The sequence below is a fragment of the Haemaphysalis longicornis genome, unplaced genomic scaffold (genome assembly GCF_048455015.1).
Source record: "Haemaphysalis longicornis isolate Haplotype H1 unplaced genomic scaffold, Haemaphysalis longicornis Haplotype H1 scaffold_5, whole genome shotgun sequence".
Classification (NCBI taxonomy): Eukaryota; Metazoa; Arthropoda; class Arachnida; order Ixodida; family Ixodidae; genus Haemaphysalis; species Haemaphysalis longicornis.
The window spans coordinates 30,865,394-30,886,745 of record NW_027526385.1 but is presented as its reverse complement, the minus strand read 5'-3'; the positions used below and the strand labels follow the sequence as shown (position 1 = coordinate 30,886,745).

Genomic DNA, 21,352 nt, shown 5'->3' with positions numbered 1-21,352 from the left:
TTCCTAGGTGGCGTAGAGGATGACTGCGGGAAGAACGTCCTTGCAGCTTCTCGTTCGAAATCCTCGTGAGTCGCTCCGGTGCGCAGAAGCACAGCTGGGACTGTAGCCTGAGAGCTCGTGCCACCAGTGATGGCCCGGAACGTTCCCCACAGCTTCCGAGCTCCGGTTCGGTGAGAAAACGAAGTGCAATGCTCCTCCCAGCGATTCCTCGCAAGTTGCCTTGTGTGACGCCGAATGTGGGCATTGTGTTGGCGGATTTGCACGTGATCTGGATAAGTGCGGCCTCCATCACAGTAGCGCTTTGTAAAGTGAAAGACGTGTCAGCTGTGGTGAGGAGGAGCCGCGCAGCTGCGTCGAGTAAATCGATGACACCGGAATGAAAACTGGAGGGGGGGGGGGTGAGGCATATACTGCTTTGCAGTAAAAAGAAACGCGCGACACAGCAGCTACAACACGTGGCCAACCCGTCCTGCCGTGGACGCCACTTATTGTCACATACCCATCCCCTCGATAATAGTGTCCATAGCACAAACCAATGAAGAAGGGCGCCAGACAACAGTTCATTTTATTTTTGCAGGGTGGCCGGCCCGTGAGTTTTCACGTGTGCCGAGATTGCTGGAGTGAATGAAATCACAGCGGAGATGCACGACTACGTTTTTAACTATATATGTTTACTACAGGAACAAGAGATTACAAGGCAACGCCGGGCACAAGAAAAAAATTCCCACGCCTTCCCGCGAGGGGAACACGAGTAAATGCAGAGCATTGGGGCCTCAGTACTGATTGAAGGCAGTGTTGCTTCCATCGCTTCTTCCGTGATGCTGGAGTAGCAGACACGAGTAAACGTGGGCACGAGCGTCAACCAAGGAAGGAAGGAGCAAAGCAGTGACTGAAACACGAGCGACCGCTAGCCGCTATATTTGCAGCGCGCGCAGTAGAGGGAGAGCAGTACGGGGGGGAGAGCGCGCATGCGCAAGCAGCGCGCGCCCTTCCACGACCCACCGCGCTGCTATCATGCACCGGTTAGGCCGAGACCGCGACGGAGCGAACGGGCTGACTACGACGCATGCGCGCGCCAGCTGCTGTTGAGAGAGAGGAGGGAAGGAGAGGCGCACCTGCTGCGGACGCGAAACTGTTGACACCGTCCGACGCAGGAACAGGCGAGGCTAAGAAATGCTCTGCATTTAAAAGAAGAAACCTTCACACTGACATCGGCCCTGTGCGCGCAGGCATCAATCTGCCGTACAATAAGCGCACGCGTGCGCTGCGCGGCTGACGCAAGGCGCTAAATAGATAAGTAACACCAACAAAGAAAAACCAAATCCACAATGTGGCCAATATGGAGACACTCTATCCGCCACGGCCTACGCCTTAGCCTTCGACCACAAAAACATAGCAGCTACAAAAATAATAAGTACGCAACACGGAAAACACTCTAGGGGACAAACATCGTTACCCCCGACAACAGCTAGTATAAAACTCTAGAAGCTCTACAAGCTGTACACGACACGCGATTTGCCCTCAAACATTGTTAAAATCGACAACGCCTACTACTACAAACAAAACCAAAATAATCTTTCAGCTCGTTAGCTATAAGTGATGCCGGAAAAAACCATGAGGAGGCAGATAACTTAACCCGAGGCAACAAACGAATTACGACGGCGGGGCACGGCAAAAGAAACACTCCACGAGGGAAACGTCTTGGTCCTAGGCGTGGCAATGAGAATCCGCATGTTAAACGATGGAAGGTCACGGCGAAGTCGAGCCGGCCTATCCCGGCAGCCGCTTACATGTTTCACGGCTCCGGGGTGCGGCAGCTGGCCGGCCATGGGACTCGCGGCGACGGGCGATTTCGAGCGCGAAGCCGAGGCGTTGGTCGTTCCGTCGCGAGCCTGCCGACGTACTTCCGCTAAAGTGCGTCACCCGCGGACCCATCCCAGCGTCTTGCACGTCGTAAAATCTCAAGCCGACTGCCCCCACCGACCACTTGCTTCCGCTTAAATAACCTCCGCCAGCCGCCGGCCTGTCCCGTAGACCTTCTCTGACGCCGTCCCCATTGTTCCTCTTTTGCTCCAACCTGGGGCCCCCTAGTCAGCACCGCCAAGCGACGCATGGCGCCATCTAGGGGCATGTTTAAAGCGATGTCCACGTGCATGTGGCCCTCAATTTAATCTCCGAGAACCGCTTGATCTCGTAGCGTAGTAGTTCCGCATCTGCGAAGCGAACATCCTAAACCGGGTTCAACGGCCGTTACCGCTCTGTTTTTATTTTGGAGGGTTTGTCGTATGCGAATATTAACATTCGTTATCGCGAATATAATCTATTTATGACATCTTTATGCATTTTAAATGAGACTGCGGGTATTTTCGTTGCCTTTTGGTCTCTTTCAGCTACAGGTTCTCGTACACTTTTGCGGGTTTTGCCCTTTTAGGTCGGTTTCGGCTATTTCTGTAGAATATTTTTCTACGCCGTGGCTTTCAACCATTGCACGTCCGTTCTGGCTGTTATTTATTTCAGTTCGGGTGGTTTCGTATACTTTAGGTACGTTTATGCTGTGATATAACCCCCATAACAAGCTCAGGTGACGGCTGGCTGTACTGACTAGGAAACGCATATGCGCCCCCCGGCCACTCGCGACCATCGCACGCGCGCGCCCGAGCGCGCGATCGTGACGTCAACCCCTTGCACCTGCACGCGCGCTGGAATGTCGCAGCTCGCTTTGTCCTCGTAGCAGGCACGACGAAACAAAGGAAGCCAGCACAAAGTCGAAGGGGGGCCCCGTATCCCGCAGCGCGACGCAAAATGGCCGACCCTCCTCGGGGAGATTGTCATGTCGGCCGCCCGAATGTAAAAAAGGGAGGGCCTGGCCTGCAGTTTTTGACACATATGCGATTTACGCACAGGCAGGATAATCCGTCACTAGCAAAGCAGAAAATTCTCTACCCAAAAGGGAGTGCGACAGGGCGATATCATCTTGCCAAATTTGTTCACAGCATGTCTGGGGAGGGTATTCAGGGAGCTTAGCTGGGAAAACGTATGGTTAAGAATAAACGAAGAATACTTGAACCATTTGAGGATTTCAGACGAGATAGCATTGCTGAGTGAACTTGCCTAACTATTGCGAAAAGATTCAGAACAACTACAATCACAATTTTTCGCCGTTGGGCAAAAAATAAATGTGAATAAATTGAAGGTAATTATAAATAAACATGTTGAATGCACCCTCTTCAGCATACGAAACGAAATAGTAGAACAAGTATACCGGTATAACTATTTTGTCCACATGGTCAGAGGTGATTGCAACCACGAGGAAGAAATAAGGCGCAGAATAGAAATGAACTGCAGCGCTCACAAATAACAGAGTAAACTCCCTCTATCTCTAAACAGAATGGTATACAACCAATGCGGGCGGCTGCTGATGACGTATGGAGCAGAAACATGGCACATTTCAAAACAACTGGAAAGCTATCTAAGGTGAGCCCAGTGGGCCATGGAGCGAATAATGATAGAAGTAGCACTTAGGAAAATGAAACGAGCATCGTGGATCAGGGAGCAAACTCGAGTAGAAGATATCATCGCTCAAATTAGGAAAAAGAAGTGGACTTGGGCTAGCTAGCATGCAGCATGACGAACCGACAACCGTTGGACCACGAGGGTAACACAATGGACGCCGAGAGACGGGACTCTAAGATGGGTAGCCCGTTAACTCGACTGAGCCAAGAAATAAGAAAATTCTCATGCAGAGAATGGACTATGGCAGCGCTAGTTCAGGAGCGGATGGAGGTTAATGGGAGAGGCCTTCGCCCTGCAGTGGACCTTAATAGGCTACTGCTGCTGCTGATGATGATGCAGAGCGAGACGAGCGGGGCAGGGCATGGGAAGTGGGCAAGAGGAGACCAAGCGCATTTACGCGGGCGGGGCGGCAGAAGACGATCTTTTTTTGGCGACATTTGCAGCGAAATGAGCAGACACGAGGCCAAATGTTTTTTTGCCCAATAAAATTATTCTGCTGTTTACTCTAAACCATCCCATGTTCCGCAGGCTTTGTCCTGCAGATGGGCCTATATACACCTGGAAAATTATTCTCTTTGGTTGACGTTCTTTGATTTTGTCTCATTGTCTCGGAACTGTTCACTGTAGCACTATGAATCATTTTTTATATTTGGCACCTTGGACACTTGTCTTTTGTGCCTCACTCTTTTGTGTCCTTTTTTATTCACCCAGAAAGATTATGAATATAGGCGTGATGCGTTTATGTACACTCGCCTGGCCTTCTACCCCCACTACCGAAATGTAAAGATAGCCCCTACGTCGGCGCATATCTTTCCCCTGTCGCGTTCTTGGGGCAAGCATGGAGTTGGCTGTACCTCTAACTCAATCTTTTGTATATTTCTTGATCATTTGTTGATGCATCCTTATTAAATGCTGTTTATTCATTCCACCTATCTCTCAAACGTCTGCCTCTTTGCTGTCTTAGTCGTATATGGCTGTGTTAGGGCTCTCGTTCATGAGAGCAAATCTCCACTTGCCAAAACTTGACTAAACTTTCTTACATCTCTTGGTCCCCATGCACGTGGTGTGGGCCGAGGCAACAGAGATTTTCGAGCCTCTTCACCTCTTTCGCACTTCTGTCATAGAATCCGTCGAGGTCTCGATACCTCCTATTCGTACGGTCATGCCCTCTCTGCACTAGCCGCTTTGTGATGACAACCGTATATATTCTATGACGCCAAAAGCAGCGTTCGAATCAATATAAATTGTTTCACCGTTCAAACTTCCCCAGCGAATGTTTCCAAACTGCTAGCAAATTTAAACTGCATCTTTCTTTGTCATCGCATTTCTTTCTCTGGAGCAATACATTGAAGTCAGAACCGAAAAGCTCCAATTTAACCCTCAACGGTCAGAATAAACCATAGCGCAATCTTTTTAAGCGTAATTTCTCTGTCTCTACAGTTAATGAAAGCTTGCTTCTGGGCTAGTTGCTACAGTTGCTAGTTCTACAGTTGCTGTGCTTGAAGCTCCCTCCCTGTGGTTCGAATGGTCGTCCCCGAAAGCGCGTTCTTTAAAACCTGTATTGGCATTGCCCATGGCGTTCCGAAACGTGTTTTGCTTGACTTTCTAGAAGCTGAATTAATACGTAGTTGTTGGTTTACGGCGCAGAGAAGGGAGTGGGTGAAGGGGGCAGAATACAAAAGTACAAGTTGTGATCTCTCGGCCGTGTCGTTTCGGCTCATCTGCCTTGACAAACACCTTCAAATTTACCGTTGCTTATGGTGGGAAGGCAAGGGACCTAGAAAGAGTGGTCATTGAAGGACGTATGTTTTATTCTTGCTAACTTAAACACAAATGGGGTGATGTGGGCAGTCTACGTTGGTAGTATGCACAAGTGTTTGTAGACAACTCGGTAGCTGTGCAAATGGTGGCGAACGCTGACGTCAGAAACATGTTTTCTTGTGCTTCCGGTTTGCTGGCCCGGTAGTGCTCACAGCTTTCAGCCAGCCAGATTTGTCAGATTAGCCGGTAGCAGCTGCAGGGGGAAAAAAACGGGAAAGCCACCATTATGCGAGCATTAGACACTGCTCAAAACCACAATACCGCCATACTATAGTTGACCATAGTCGATTCGTAATGCGCGGTTTTAGTCAGAGAACCTGACACTCCTGCTCCACCGCGGACAAACACCTGACAGTGCATAGTTTCCAACCTAATGTTTGTCAGAACTAACTATAAGCAGTGCTCCCGATTACCCTTTTGGTTTGTGCCGATACAAATTACTCACGCGCGTTTTAAGGTTCTAACATATATCTCCCCAGCCACCTCCGCAATCCCTAAGAACGTGTTAAGAAAGGGAGCCCAGGTCAGGTCAACCCGCCGCGGTAGCTCAGTGGCTAAGGCGTTACGCTATTGAGCACGAGGTCGCGGGTTCAATTCCCAGCCGCAGCGGCCGCGTTTCTGATGGAGGCGAAAAGCAAAAATGCCCGTGCGTACGACATTTCGGCGCACGTTAAAGATCCCCACGTGGTCAAAATGAATCCGGAGCCCACCACTAGGGCGCGCCTCTTCGCCTGCGTTGCGTCGGCGCGTTAATCCCTACAATCAAACAACCATGTCAGGTCAAAGATTTCTGCACATGTTTCAGGCACGCGTCGGTTGGTGACGCGAAGAGGACCACTTTTTTAGTGCATGTTTGAAGCTCTCCTCTGTCAATCTCGTTCATTCCGCTGATTCCTGCCTTAAACACACGCTAATTTTTCGGCCGGGTGACACACGCGCAACACATATTTAAAAGAAGAATTTTTGAGACTTAAAAGATGCTGAACTTAAACAACAGCGCAAATGACAAGGACTCAGAAAGAAGCACAGACAAGCGCTTATGGTCGGAAGGCTTGTCTGTGCTTGTCTGTGCTTCTTTCGTTTGTCTGTGCTTTATTCTTAGTCCTTGTCATTTGCGCTGTTGTTTAAGTTCAGAATGAACCAACTGGCCCCAGTCGAGGCGTTAAAAGATGCATACGCAATGGTTAATCTAGGTTTGTTCACTTTGCTTTTTTGCTATAGCCGCTCCGTTTTCAGAGAAGTCTACCAGTTCTGAGTTATCCGCGGTTTAGCCGAACTGCACTTCTTTGACTGCTCTCCACCCAGGATACCTGCCAAATAATGTTGTTCCTTAACCCACAAATCTCGTTTGTTATCCCGAAAATTTACCCCTATTATTCCTTGGGATGTCCGACCTTCGTATGTATCCACACAAAATTATTCGTAAGTACCTAGGCTCCTGCGTATTGAGTACTACTGGCTGCAGACATTGACTGTATGACTGTTTCTAACGCGAAAGCCTTAGGTGACTCATCAAACGCGAAAAGTGAAAAACGCAAGAATTTCTGTCACTGCCAGAGAACACAGTGAACTATTAGCTAGATAAAGCACGCACATAAGGATGTCAAACCCAGAAAGGCACTGGTGGGAAAATGAATGTTCGCATATGGAGCTCTCAACCACTCTTTTGGGATTGTACTGTTATTCAGTCCGTGCTCCTATAGTTGCATTCGCGACAGACAAAAATTGCAGTATGTTTTAGAAATTGCTGCCAGCGTTTTTTACGCCCTGTTATATCAGGGCTATTTGGCCTCAAGAAAAAAGTTTACTTCAAAATAGTTGGTTTTATTTGAGGTGGACGCGCTAAACAACGAAAGGAAATTAAAGTGAAAGAAACAGATATCTGCGAGCCCAAACTAAGAATTACTCCTTTTTGGGAGTAATATACTGAGGCATGTCCACAAAATTTTCGGGTCCATTCGTTCACGGAAGGAGCGAAAGAAGACCAGATAATGGGATAGTGTGAAAAGCGCGTAGAGAGAGCACGCGCACCTTTCAAGCTCTGTCAATGTTCAAGGCATACATTAAGCCCGAGGCTAAGGCGTTGTGCTGCTGAGCACGAGTTAGTGGGTTCGATTCCCGGCCGCGGCGGCCGCTTTTTTGATGGAGACGAAACTAAAAAAATGGCAGCATCCCCACTTCGTGGATGATGGCGAGGGTGCGGAGTACGGGGACTCGAAATGACATCCAAGTTGCGCCCCGAGAGTGACATCCGTTTGCGCCCCGACCGTCATTCGATTTGAGCCGTGAGTTGCACCTTCATGCCTCCCTAAATGAAACTGCAACTCACGGTTCAAATCGAATTTAACTTGATTTTCGCTTGATGGTGGTGTGCGTAGGGATGGACGCGGATGGACATTGGGAGGTGCTAAGATACTCCTTACCGTTACAGGCGAGGGAGTAAGGCGTTTGACTCTAAGGTACTAACTCCTGCTCGTAGCCCAATGGGTAAGTCGACTGACCCTAACTCTGTCTGGTCTACCAGACACAGGCTCGAATCCTGCCGGTGCTGTGTGATTTTTTTTTGCGATAGCAAATGCTATGCGCACGGATGCGGACGGACGTTGTGTGGTCCTGAGGAGCTCCGCTCCAAAAACGCCCGTGTGTTCTAGATTCCGGCACACGTTAGAGATCCCCACGTGGTCAAAATTAATCTGGAGCCCTTCACCATGGCGCGCCTCATCGCCTGCGTTGCGTCGGTGTGTTAAATCCGACAATCAACCAATCAGATATGAAGCCGAAGCACAGCTTGGTGTCTGCTCGTGTATACACGCCGATCCCACATCGTTTCCACGGTTTCCGCGACTAATTCTGCCAGTGGTAGGCGTAGTAAAATTGAGCGTGTACACAGTGCAAGGCGGCAAAACAAGAGTGAAAACGAATAACGCCGAATAAATGCCGATCCTGGTAAACAACAAAAGATGCGAGAGGGAGCCAATGCAGCTCTTAGAGTGAGCGAACTCAGGGACTCTGCAGCCCTTCCGATAAACGCTTCCACTTTTTCCTTCGCGTCTGGCAGCACTGCAAAAGCTGCAGTTTTCGCCAGCACAGAGCGGCACTGCGTGATTTTCTCTTCGCTGCAGATAGACATTCCGTTTCTGCGTTGCTCTTGCGGCTCTCCTTTTAAAGTGGCCATTGAACGTGTTCACTGCTGCAACTAAAGGAAAACCGGCCAATACCACCTAAGCATCTATAATATCGTTATTCGAGCGGTGGAAGAGCGACAAGACCGGGAAAGAGAGAAAGATTGCTTGAACAAACTTTCAAGTTATTAGATGGGCATATAGCGGTAGTTTTTGGTAGAGGTACTTTGCGAGCCCCTTATCTATGCACTGGATGTGTTGGTTGACTGCGGTGTGCAAACATTTAGGATTACAAAAAACATTGGAAAAAGTGTTGTAGGGTCCCTTTAATAGCGGGAATATCAAGAGCGGTAATCGCGGGTGGCGGTGTATACAGATGACGTGTAAACACTGAAGCCTTTCGACTTCCGAGGAACGAGAAAGGCGTGCGTGTCAAGCTGCGCCTCAAATTTGCTGAAGTGAGGGGCGCGATGGTGACGCATTAATAATATCCATTGATGAATCTTAAATTGTTTATATTGAAAAGAAGTAATAACGTCGCAAACGTTGTTTGCATTATCACTATGAAATCATTTCCCCTTTATCTGCTTGTACGGTGGGCTCCTGGGAGGGACACCCCGGTAAAGTGTACACGGCATAAAAAGCTCATCATGCAAAATTTGTAGTAAGCTAGTGCTACGGATAGCTTACCTGCTGCGTTCCTCATACGGGACAGCTCTTACACTGTGATTTCGTTCCTTGGCTCATCTCTTCTAAACGATGAACGTTCAGCTGGGCGATTTGTTGCATGGACAGTACGAGCCCACAGTGTCTCTCTATGGTATCCTGTACTTTCACTCCGATCATAGAGTCCAGGCCAAGTTCACCAAGGGTAACGTGGGGCTTGAGGCTCGAGGAATCGTTCATGCCTGGAAGATAATGAATCCAAGTGAGGTACGCTGCTGGTCCTGGTCATGCTCAACCTTCGTAGAGTAAATTATTACTACACTCCTAAATGTGAACCTCGCCTCATTGAGCATTATTTTAATTGGATTTTAGCTGCATAGATCAGTATTTTAACAACGTGAGAAGCCTAGCTTGCTTGTCGTGATCAGAGGTTTTGATCCTAATTTAGTATTTGCATATCAAAGCCTGGCACAAAAGTGAGTTGTGTGGCACTTACTAGATTTTTAGGGTTCTGGATCATTCGTTTAGAACACTTACCAGTGGAAGGGGACGAAAAATATTGTTTTATACGAGCTTGGAAAATTAAAACTGCTCCTAAGTGCAATTCAAAACGGGACAAATCAGCATTCAAAGAAAGTATACTCTCCTTTTAGCCAGCTTCAACTGGCCGTACCGGTTACACAGCTTAGCGAAAAGACAACTAAAACCCCAGAGGTGCGCAAATAGGACGTACCCAGAATCTGAGAAATTAACTGGACGAGATCTTGCGTGTTTTCACTGGGGATCTCGGGGGACTTGTCAGCCTTTACCGAGCAGGACACTACTGGGACATTCTGGTTTAAAAGGCGGTCCAATACTTCCAGGCAAGACGTTATTCGCTGAGGGCGTGTGCCATGGATCCCAGCGTCCAAACCAGTGGCCTCGTGGAAAAACCCAACGTCAGCAATGGCTCCCCATTGGATGGCAAGTGCTGGGACGAAACAATGCGTGGTAGAGATGTCAGCCACTTCCAAATTTGAAGTAAGCATAAATCATTCGCTTGATAAATGGTGCTTAAAAGCAAAGCAAGGTGCACAATAGCAACGCCAGGCAGTCTTTTCTAGGATCCGGAGTTCATTACAGCTCTACGACGCTGTCAGAGAATTCTGCGCCATTCAAAATTATGTAAACTGACAAAACATTGCCGCAGCTTGCAGTGGAGGTACAAGGCTGGAGAAACAGCAGAGCTGGAAGCCCCTTTTTCTTCACCGGAGACGTAGCTGTTTCATCATCATAATCAGCACCAGGCTACTAGGTGTACTGCAGGACGAAGCCTCTCCCATTGACCCCCAACCGCGCCTGCCCCGCACCGCTCGAGTTCTGCCTCCGAATCTCCTTATTTGGTGCCTCCATGGACTAATTGAGCTGATCCCTTTTTCTAAACCCGACCCTCAGTGTCCACTCTGTCTCCCTCGTACTCCGCCAATTGTCATTTCTACTTCTTACGTGGCCAGCCCAAGTCCACGTTTCTATCTTTATTTGAGCTATGATATCTTGTACTTGTAATTTGTTCTCTCATCCACGAGGCTTGTTTGCTGTCTCAAAGTGTTACTCCGATCGTTATTGCTTCTATGGGCCGTTGTGCCGGCCCAATTTTGCGTTAAAGTTGTCCAGTAAGGCGTCGAACCTCCGCTGCATGCGTCATCACCCCACATTTATTTCCAAGCTTAAAACTCGTCACTAAATGTTCTCCACGACTGGCGGGCCACGATCGTTTCTTCCCCAGGCATTCACATCTCTCCCAAAGTGGACCGCGTTAGCACCCGCTCAAACCCGCTTGCAAGTCCCAAGCCAACGCCCGTGCTACGAACCGAAAGGAAATTCTGCCTGCACGGAATGAGATGATACCTCATTCGGATAGACGCCGGTTTCATAACGGCTGGAAAACCAGGTTCGATTTGCACATAGGGAAGCATTTTGTCTTTCCGATTGACTGCACATGTACTCTTCCCCACCGCTGCTAATCTGTACCACTCAATCCTTTGGGGTGGCCCACTTGTTAGGTTTCCGGTTTCAGGCGTAAGTTCCATGTTCGATCCCCAGGACATCCTTTACAATATTTTTTTTCTTGCGGCATCGGCGTGTTAAGGTACGACGGACAGACTTGTGTCGGCCTAAAAAGCTCTGCTGTTAAAAAGGCCCGAGCGTTTGAACCACCACCTGCAAAAACGCTCCACACTGTATCTATTTGACACAAAGTGTCAAATAGATGCCAAAAACTTCTACCCTTTTTTTTCGGAATTTATAGTTTGAATTCGACACCTACGTATATCGTTGATGTTTTGTTTGCCCTCGTTTGTTTACCGGGGTACATTTTCAGCACTTGCTAATTTGAATCTTCATTATACCGAACATTCACTGGACAGAAAAATATCGGATCTCGCCCTCCCCATGAATTGCAAATTGGCCAAAGAGCTTCTACACTTTCAAATGCCTATGCGGCTTTAGAGCCAAACCTTTAACAAATCAGCATCTAAAATCTCTTCACCGCTGTAGATAGCCTATTGTGTTTTGTGGACACGATTCATCATTGACAGCTCACCTGGAAATCCGTCAGCCACACGACGCTCGCAGATGCGTTCAATCACTGAGTTAGCGTAACCGTAGTTTGTCTGTCCTCCGTTGCCCCGACCGCAAACCACAGACGAGAAGACGACGAAGTGGTCGAGCTCAGGACAAAGTCTTCTGGTCAGAACATCGAAGCACCGAGTTACGTCCACTTTAGGCTTGCAGACAGCGCCGTAGGTCTCTTCAGTCTGGTTTTCAAGTAGGGCATCACGAAGCACCTGCGGAGAAACAAACAATGCTGTTCTCTGTGTTGAGGCAATATTGTTGCAAATATAGATTGCAAATACTACGATAAATTTTCCCTTTTCAAGAACACAAACTGCTGTTGCAGGCGTGATTCATAGGAATCCAGTTCAGTAGGCTAACTCATCGAGGCCGCTTTATGTAGCCACAAGCCGCCGTGGATTGTACACTGAACGCACGTGCTACCTGCTCGCGGGAACCAAACACGGGTAAGTTTTTATAGAAGGTAAAACTACTTTCGTCGCAGAACCAAACGCGCAGCTGTGGTTATTGCGCGATAAGTATATATTTGCGAGATAATGGTGTGAGTGAGGGGTAACTTTCAAAACCCATACGGTCTTGCACGGCCGGACTAAACGAAACGTGTTCAGGAACACATGGCGCGCACACTCCTGAAAGGCGTTCCTTGTGTGCGCATTCGCATGACGACGTTCTCTGGCCCGAAGCAGTTTCACGGCCGTGCAGACTACAGTGAAATTTTGTGAATTCGGTCCCCGTTAATTCGGAAATTGGGATAATTCGGCGTTCTCAGTACCTCCTTTCAAAAACCTACATTGCCCTGTGGCCACGGACGTTTGTTATTTCGACGAAAATTTACTGGCGCACCGATTAATTTGGACCAATGCCTTCTCGCAGCGTGAGCCACCACGAGGCGTCCTTCACTCACTCCCTCTCTCCTCCTTGCCTTAGGGAAGATACCAGAGAACAACGCCGATAGTAAACAACCGTACTGTTAACAGCCGCGGAGGGTCGTGGTGCGTAAGAAACTGCGGGTGCTCTTGTTGTTCAGGAGTATTCATGCGATGACGCGCTAGGCAATACTCTTGCTCTGCCCGGATCGTCGCACTTCATGCAACTCGTTTTGTTTCCACCCAGGTATCCACCAATAGGCAAACTAGTATCACCGACTTCTTTGAAAAGTAAAGGTACACATAAAATAATTTTAAAAGAGTTGTTTTTATGGTTCGATCAATGTTTCGACACTCGGATAATTCGTACATTTTTTCCACCATAGATATTCGAATAAACGAGCTTTCACTGTATTAGTCGACAAAGCAGTGTTTCTCTATGGTGCACATTGTGATTGTCTCGCTGTTGTTGTGTTGCAAAAATTGTTACGGTGGCTTCACAGTTTTAAATGGTTTTCATCACCACTAGCACGTCGGCGCACCCAACGCCCCTTTTTGTTGTGCAATCCTCTTCGTGACCGCATTTTTATTGTAGAAATGGCCACGTATCTCCTCAAACAGTTGCAAATGTAACCGAAATACGAGTCTTTTGCCGCCTCTGCCCGCAAAATGACTCTTTACTTTTCCCCGACCCACCTCTCATGCACTTCCTCTCTCGTATTGCTCCTACTAAACACAGGGGAGAAATGCTACTGGCAATTCATTTTTCCTGCGTTTCGCTGCTCACGCGCCATCAATTGCAACTTTTTCTTGTGGTTCGACTCGAAATACTGCCATAAAGGCAGGGATTGCGGGCAATGTTCTTTTTTGCAATTTAAGGTCGGTATATTGTTTTGAACGCGCTTTTTTTTTCATTTTCAAACACAAATATAAACCCAAAATATAGTTATTACTTAGAAAGCAATGCCTAGAACCAGTTATGAATTGAAATGTTCCCTCGAATATGCTAATGTTTTCATTTTGCTTATCAGCGTTGACAAACATAAAGTGTGGCAACCAGATCAAATCGTGTAGTTTTGCTTTGACCATGTAAGCATTCCAGTTTCAAGTTGCCTTTATATTTTGGCTCGCTGGCGGAGTCGTGGGACAGACAGACAGAGACAAGCCGCCGAAGCAGAACTATTGTTTTTAAAAACCGCACGCCGCAGTTTTTACCAAAGTTCAGGTTGGTCACAACCTGCAACCTCTCCACTGAACGTCCCTTTCGAAAAAAAGCTGGGAAGTGCAAAAAAAGGAAACAGGGCAATGCCTCCGGGGTGCTCACGTGACCTCACACGGACTGTCATGGTTCTACTCTAGCAAAAGAGGTAGAAAACAAAGCGCTCTTTTGCTCTCAGAGAGTGCACAGCTGCGAGAAGTGGGGCACTGAGTGTTGGCAACGCCATCGGGATCAGGGCCTATACCTGCTTAAGCGCTGTGGTGTGCACCGTTTTTTATTGCAGCAGGTTTGTAGCGATGAGATTGTTATCCTGTTTTCTCTATTTTCACTTACCGCGGCAAGATTAAAAACTCCGCCACCAGGTCCTAAAGACTTGGCTTTTTCGATGGTCTCCGTGGCACCCTTCTCTGTAGATACCTCGGCCGTGCTGACCAGGACTTCAGCACCGGCGCGCTTCCAATGGTGCAGGCAGAGTCTCTGGTATCCGTTTCGCACACCGGACCGCGAGCAGAGCAGGAGCTTTCGGCATCCTCGTGACACCATCCAGTCAGCGAGCTCCAAACCGACACCACCCAGTCCCCCAATGATGATGTACGACTTGTCCTCGTAAAAGTGGGTACGCGCCACAGCTTCCACGGTGAGCAGCGAGGCAGGAACAGCGTTACGCTCGCTTTCCTCTGCCCGTATCTGAAAACAGGGGATTTTTTTCGCAGTCCAACATCAGTTTGAAGGAAGGCACTTTGATTAACAAGATAATCATGCTTAAAGCACGCCACCACATGCTGTGCACCGGAGCTTAATAAAATTTTTGTTTGGGGGATTAGGTTCATGGCTTCACAAAACTTTGAACGAGCGCAATGTACCAGGACAGAAAAATACAAGTAGATTGCGCCCTTTTTTATTTTTTGACAATGATGGAACCCTGAGATTGCAAACGAATATTGCTGCTTGTAATATCATATACTAGAAGAGAGTAACAAGCAGTCGACGATCAAAACTTATTTGGTGGCAACAGGACACATTTCGCCATAAACGTTACTCTATTTCATACGCGTTTCAAGTGACTGGGCTATTTGAAGTAAACAAAACACCGGTCCATCGGCACTAACGTGAAACCTGGAGAGGGCGAAGCATGCAGTGTGTAAGCGTACTCTTGGCGTCTTAGTGTTTGTGCCCACGGGGAAGAAACCGTTGGGGGTAGAGGTATACAGCGTTGCTGTAAAGGTCTCGTGTCTTTGAAGCACTAAGCTTTGCAGCGCGAGCTGTTGGTAGACGTGTCCCGGTATCTTCTCTTACTGCACGCTTTTGCACACAAGATGAAATGTCATAGCGCGAGGCGTCGGAAAAGCAGTGTCCCGGTGTTTGCCTTAGTATCGTGACTGCATGAAACGACGGCGACGACAGGAGACGGTGACAGCCCGAGCCCCTAAGGATATTCACCCCTAAAAAGTGATCATTTTGTGGGGAGCACTAGGTGAACGGGAAGATAGCGTTCCTTGTATATTTTTGTATCACTACATAAACATAAATCTGCCGTTACTCATAAATGCGGGCACAAAATAACCATACCAATTTTTTTGGCGGGTTTAGAGCGGCTTTGACCGTTGAACATTTATGTTTATAATTGCAATCTTCAATGAAACGGAAAGAGAAATGACCATGCTGAGCAGTACTGGAATCAAAAATTGCACTCAACGAAAAATCGTATACAACGATGCACAGTGACAAAGAGTTTGGCAGTAGAGAAAGGTGTGCGATGTACATAAAAAGAAGGGCTGGTAGGAAGTGAGTACTACACGCAGCTATCGACAGGCTGCACTTGGAGTGAAATTATATCATCTGAAAGGCTTAGCCAGACAAAGAGAGAATAAGTAAACGGTAAGTTGGATCGTAAGCTCGTGCCGGGGCTGTCAAACAATCAGGGGACTGTTCAGAAAGAGTCAATTTTAAAAATTTTCAAATTCAACAGTATCGCCCCTTGAATTAAGAATTCAAACACTTTCACATTTAGGCCATAGCAAGTTAGACGCGACAGCGCTACATGCCATTAAAAATTGTTTTGTTTGAATCATTGCTCCTGCTTTCGCAATTCACGTTGTTCAAGCTGTGAAGGCGAGCGTGGAGTGAAGACTACCAGGAAGGGTTTTTGGATACAGTGCAAAAAAAAAAACATGGGCGGAAGCAGGGCTTCCTGATTTTTGGTGCGACTTTGTGGGCCAAGAAAAAAATGTTGCATCCACAAAGGTAAGCAATGCTGTGCGCTAATAGCATGATACGTAAATGGTGCATCCAGTACGAACTGTAGGGGAGTCTCCCGTGCCGTCCTGTCATCACGGCAAAAATATGAGCGGGAAGCCTTCGTCCGGGCTTGTCACCAACGCCATATTTAGAATGTATACTATCACATATCACGTAAGACAGTTTTGGGGTAGACTTGCAGCACTAGCGCATTTATTCCCTAGTGCGTTTTGGGCTGCTTCGCTAAAGTGGAAAAAAGTGCTTGTCAGGGTTGTGGGCTCTATCACGTTGGGGCGGTGAAAGCTCACCATGAATCCATGGGAATGACCTCGGTTCGTAAAGGGAAAGTTCCTCATAATTCTGCCGTGTTCAAATCGTTGGCGTTAAATGAGGCTGGCCTGCTTTGGCAGCTACCGCTCTCCCCACTCTGTATAGGAAGGCGTAGCATGGGTGAGCACTACAGTACCGTATTATTATATTCTTCCTTGTCCCCGCTGTAAGCATTAGGTTCCACGGCAAATTTGGGTCATTCGTCTCCAAGCTATTTTCTTCCATTCTTTCAGAAGGTTGTGAGCCTGGCAAGAAAAATAAACTGCTGTTTTATAAAACAAAAGTCGGGCGTTTAACTTAGAAGAAAATCAGTTCCCAAAAACCTTAGCCATAATGAACGTAGAAACAATTTGTGCACTCCTTATTGCATTCAAATCAAACTTTACATTATTCTGTCTTTCCGAAGGTTTCTCGAAAATTTGTGAACATTTCTGTGCAAGTTTTCTAGACGTTTGAAGGAGGACACGAAAGGAGTGACATCCTAGCTGATGGTTTACCTCAAGAACCACTTTTCCAGTGTGTGTTCTAGATGCCATGAAGCGGAAGGCATCCTGGGCATTGTCCAAACCAAACAGGGTACTGTCCAGGGGTCGAACCGCACCGGATGCGATACCACCACGCACGAGTTGTGCAACGTGGCTTTTGACTCCAGCCGCAGAGGCGTCGTTGCCCAAGAGTTCATTTAGCGAAATTCTGTGAAAGGTAATGTTCTTGAGAAGTGTGAAATTCCCAAGCTTGATGTCATCAGAGATGTCTTCGAGGGGGCGCATATCCAGGAACCGGCCATACGGCGATAGGCAGCACATGCTCTCCTGGAATCTGCTTCCGGCTCCAATGTTTAGCACCATGTTCACGCCTAGATGTTGAGGTACAATAATCAGTGTGAGGATACAACGATACAACGAGACCTGTTTCACATGATATTGTCATTGAATGAGATTGAAAAAGGAGCAACCGCCAATAATAGCAAAGCAGATATCAATGCAATCAGAAAGTATAGCATTACGACAACAGAACAGTGATAGACTGTTCTTCTGGGATCTGTCTTATAGCCGGAAGACCCAGCTGCCCGAATGGCTGAAGCTCCGGTAAGGTCTAAGTGATTCTATCTAGGGAATCGTGCAAGATGTCTTCTTTTCAGCCCCCATCTCATTCATTCAAATTCAATATCTCTCTAGCCCTAAAAAATCCTGTCAATAGTAAATCTAATTTCTACATGTAAAGATCATGTTTTTGCGATCTGTAACCTAATGGGGAGATGCTTTTTCACATTTCAGGGTATTCTGCACCTCGTATACACTACGTTATGAAGTATTTGGCAGGCAAAGACACGTTTTACTGCAATGTCCATGGTGTACCCACTCTGATGAGTGTAAACGTGCTATGAAGCACGTCGCATCCAATGAGCGTGCAGGTTTTTCAAGACATCACATGACACCGTCTTTACCTGTCACAAGAAACTGGAATTGGGTTTCACCTCTCACTTCTCGTTTTTTCTATGTAAGAAACCACAAGAGGCTGGTTCCACGAGATCCAGCATGCGTGTACACAAGCATTCTTTTGTTTGTCTCGCTTCAGAATTTATGTGTTATGCTCAAGGTTAAAGCTCAGAAGTGTAGCTTATTTGTATCCAACGTGAGTACATTGCAACTAAAGCTAAAATTAGCTGGCATGTGAGACGCGCGTTTTGCAGCGAATGAAGGTTTTCAAAGTTTGGGGTTTTGCGTGCGGCCAGGGAGAGAATTCTGCTTAATATACGTTTGAGAACAAGAACTATACACTAGAATTTTAGCCTGTTCAAAGGACACTTTGAGTTCTGCAGTACAGAAAAAGTTTAGAAAAAATTGGGAAATCGGGCCATACGATGAAATAATGCTCACTTTTGGCGCCCCCTATCTCCGCACCTGCGAGAGTGACCAGCTTGTCAGTGATAGGTAATTTCCGCAAGGCCCTTTAAAGATATCTGCAGGAAATCACTTGTCGAGAAAAAAATATATGCAGGCAGAAAAGATTCTGTTCTCCACTTTATAAAGAAGTGCCAAAAAAGTGATATAAAAACACAGCTATTTTTTTCTTCAGAGATGGGAAACGAGATTTATAAGGAAGGCAATAGCACTGCGGGAGAACATGTTGCATTGTTTTGTTCATACTGCAGTTTTAAGCGACCGAACTCAACCATTCCAAACGCGTCTCCGCTGTATTAGTGCCGTTCCTTTTCTCCCTTCACGCTTTTATAAAGCAGCTTCTGTTTGCATTGTGAGGCCTCAATATAAAATATCCAACGTACTGGCGCCTTCCAAGAAGAAGTTCTGGATTTTATTTCTTTTTTATGCGACGTTTAAATAAATATGCTTTAGCGCAGCTACGTGTGCTGTAAAAACCCGCAAAAAGTGCTTCTTTGTGACAGCCACTTTCTGAAAAAAAAGGAAGAACACTGTAACAACACAAAGAGTTTTTCAATATAGCAACTTCCCTAACTAACTCTGTGGGGAGAGGTACAATAGACGGAATACACTACACTCAGGATAGTGAGCAGTTCAAAACCCGTTGACTCTTCTTGACAGACGCATTTCCGCTCTCAAAACGCCATCTGTCTTTCGCGAGGGTACATGTCTAATGGGTACATATGTACATAATTCACCATATATACAAAAAAACTAGTCGTAATGATCACCATTGCACTTGAATTTCTAGTTTGTATTTCGGTCACTTGTGCACAATTTTCGCGGCACTAACCGTGGCTGTGGAAATGTTTTATTCTACAGAGGTATAAAAAACCTCAACTCACTCACCCATGCCCTTCGTTTCATGAAAGACGTTCCTTTCGATGGACGCCTCCATGCAGTTCACGATGTGCCGTTTGTCCAGCTCCGGGAAGCGCAACTTCAGAAAATGGTGTTCTTCCGCAGAACCTGCAATAAGTGCCAAAAAACAGTTCCAGAATTCCCACTCATATACTTCGTTAGGAAACAGGTTTTTTTCTCAAATCGGTGTCAGATAAAATGGGGATGTGTTTTTTTGGCCGTGGTACATTCAACTACGCCTCACAAAATATAAAAATTTGCAGTGTTAACTGACCTTTTATTGGCACTCCCGAAGGAGGCTCAGAAAATCATTAGAATCTGAAGATTGAATGACTGAAGATAGGCGAAGGCTGAGGATGGCGAACACAATTTGTGTCTGGCGGTATTATTGGACTCATTCCGGTAATAAACCACCCAATTTGAGCATTGCCTTTTGAAGAATGTCTTTTGGTGTGCATGGACTATGATATACAATTCATCAGTCTGGGAGAGAAACCACCCGGCATTGTTTGTAGCAGCACACAATCTAAGCTTTTCTTAGATTAGCTATCTTGCGATTCTGAGAACTCACCAATGGTTGTAAACACGGTGCATCCCATCGACAACGCGATCGAAATGGCGGCCTGGGCGGCATCGCAGCTGCCTCCATGAACAAGAAGAGACTCTCTGGCACGCATGTTTCCGCGAACCACCAAAGCGTAGTAAGCAGCGGAATACGCCATTGGAACTGTAGATGCCTGTTGCAGAGTCCAGGCGGCGGGCACTTCCCACAGGAATTCCAGATCGGCTGTCACTACCGTTGCCATGCCCTCGGATGCCACTAAACCCATGACCCGACGTCCCGACGGATCACGACCCGAGAATTCAATCCCGAGACTGCTCTCAGCTGTGGCCAGTGCTTCTGAAAGAACAGCCAAAACGTTTGTTCTTGAAGTGTGCAAATGGATATAACGTGCGACAGGGGAATGCATTTGGACATTTGGGCGCCAATTGGTTCAGGAAATACGTTCACAGTTGAAGGATGGCCACGCGAATAAAGTGAAAATTTTTTTTTATTGGGGCTACCTCCGCTTCTGAATATTATTTCAAATAATAATTCAAATACTGCCCCATATTTTGTTTTTTTTACTCCAGCAACCACTGTTAGGCTACATTCTTTACCATTCAATTCAATTAGATTGAATTTCTTTCTGTCGGAGAATGCATTCACGCACAATACCTCGAAATACAAAATGGAAAACGCACACAGCTGCCAAGGCAAGTGAGGCAAAAGGCGACTATCAGAACTGTATCCGGGCCTCACTGCCTTGATATCGTAAAGCGCTAGAGCATTCCTAGCAAAAATATCATATTTCTTCCAATACACTTGACCGAAGCGTGCAACACTATATGTAAGTTTGAAGCACACACAAGAATAGCATCGGCTTAAGGACGAGAAAAAACAAATATAAAATAAAAAAGCTACAGAAAAAGAGCATAAACTAGACACAGCACATCATCACTTACGGAAGGCTTCTTCTCCTATTCCATCTTTTTCTCTGGTCGCAACTCCACCTTCGCTTACGTTGCTTTTCCATATTCTCTTTTATGGTGTATATATCCTACTACCCTTCCTCCTCTGCCCGCCTAAGCTACTTGCTTTCCCTTTTCGACTTTTCCCCTCAAATACCTCGGAACGCCTAATGCCTGCACTGCACAGTAACTTTTAATTGGCAGTAAAACGCTGACACACAGTGTGCCCTATTAATTACAATGGTGTAATCAATAGACAATTCTTTTAACGGCCTTCGGAAGGCCTTTGAAATGGCATGCTGCATAGGTATAGGGTATTTGCCTTAGAACTGCGGGATAGATGTCCTAAATTTGCATGACGTGTCTGCCTTGTGCCACATTGGAGTACTGGTCAAGACGTTCTTCGTCTTAAGTACGCCGCGCGTCGTCGTCTTTCCTCACGTCTTCAAGTCAGCATGCTTCCCCGGGCTGCACCGCTCTCGCTGCCTAGCACGCCGCTTCTGTTTGGCTGCACACGGCTTCTAGGCCTATTACGAATGCAGAGCTCGCAGTAAAATGTTGCAATGTTACATGTCCGGGGTTGATTGCCGCCGTCAAGCATAGTTAATCGGCCTTTTGCCTCTCCTCCTGAGACATGGTTTGTTTAAA

The 21,352-nt window shown here is 46.9% G+C and overlaps 2 protein-coding genes across 4 annotated transcripts in view; one reads left to right on the top strand and one right to left on the bottom strand.

Moving 5' to 3' along the window:
• Positions 1-21,352, top strand: part of LOC144138025 (uncharacterized) — a 490,339-nt gene that overhangs the window by 94,639 nt on the left and 374,348 nt on the right. The window lies entirely within an intron of this gene.
• Positions 5,304-21,352, bottom strand: part of LOC144138021 (fatty acid synthase-like) — a 61,340-nt gene continuing 45,291 nt past the window's right edge. Inside the window, exons 19-26 of one of the 3 annotated variants that reach the window (XM_077670061.1) lie at positions 19,764-20,093; positions 19,181-19,300; positions 16,886-17,244; positions 14,154-14,507; positions 11,704-11,947; positions 9,856-10,092; positions 9,147-9,364; positions 5,304-5,527 (exon numbers count right to left, since the gene is read on the bottom strand). In XM_077670061.1, the coding sequence (XP_077526187.1) occupies positions 9,159-9,364; positions 9,856-10,092; positions 11,704-11,947; positions 14,154-14,507; positions 16,886-17,244; positions 19,181-19,300; positions 19,764-20,093 (1,850 nt within the window). In that variant the 3' untranslated portion in view covers positions 5,304-5,527; positions 9,147-9,158. The remainder of the gene's footprint in view (positions 5,528-9,146; positions 9,365-9,855; positions 10,093-11,703; positions 11,948-14,153; positions 14,508-16,885; positions 17,245-19,180; positions 19,301-19,763; positions 20,094-21,352) is intronic. The other 2 variants (XM_077670062.1, XM_077670063.1) reach the window with 2 other exon arrangements.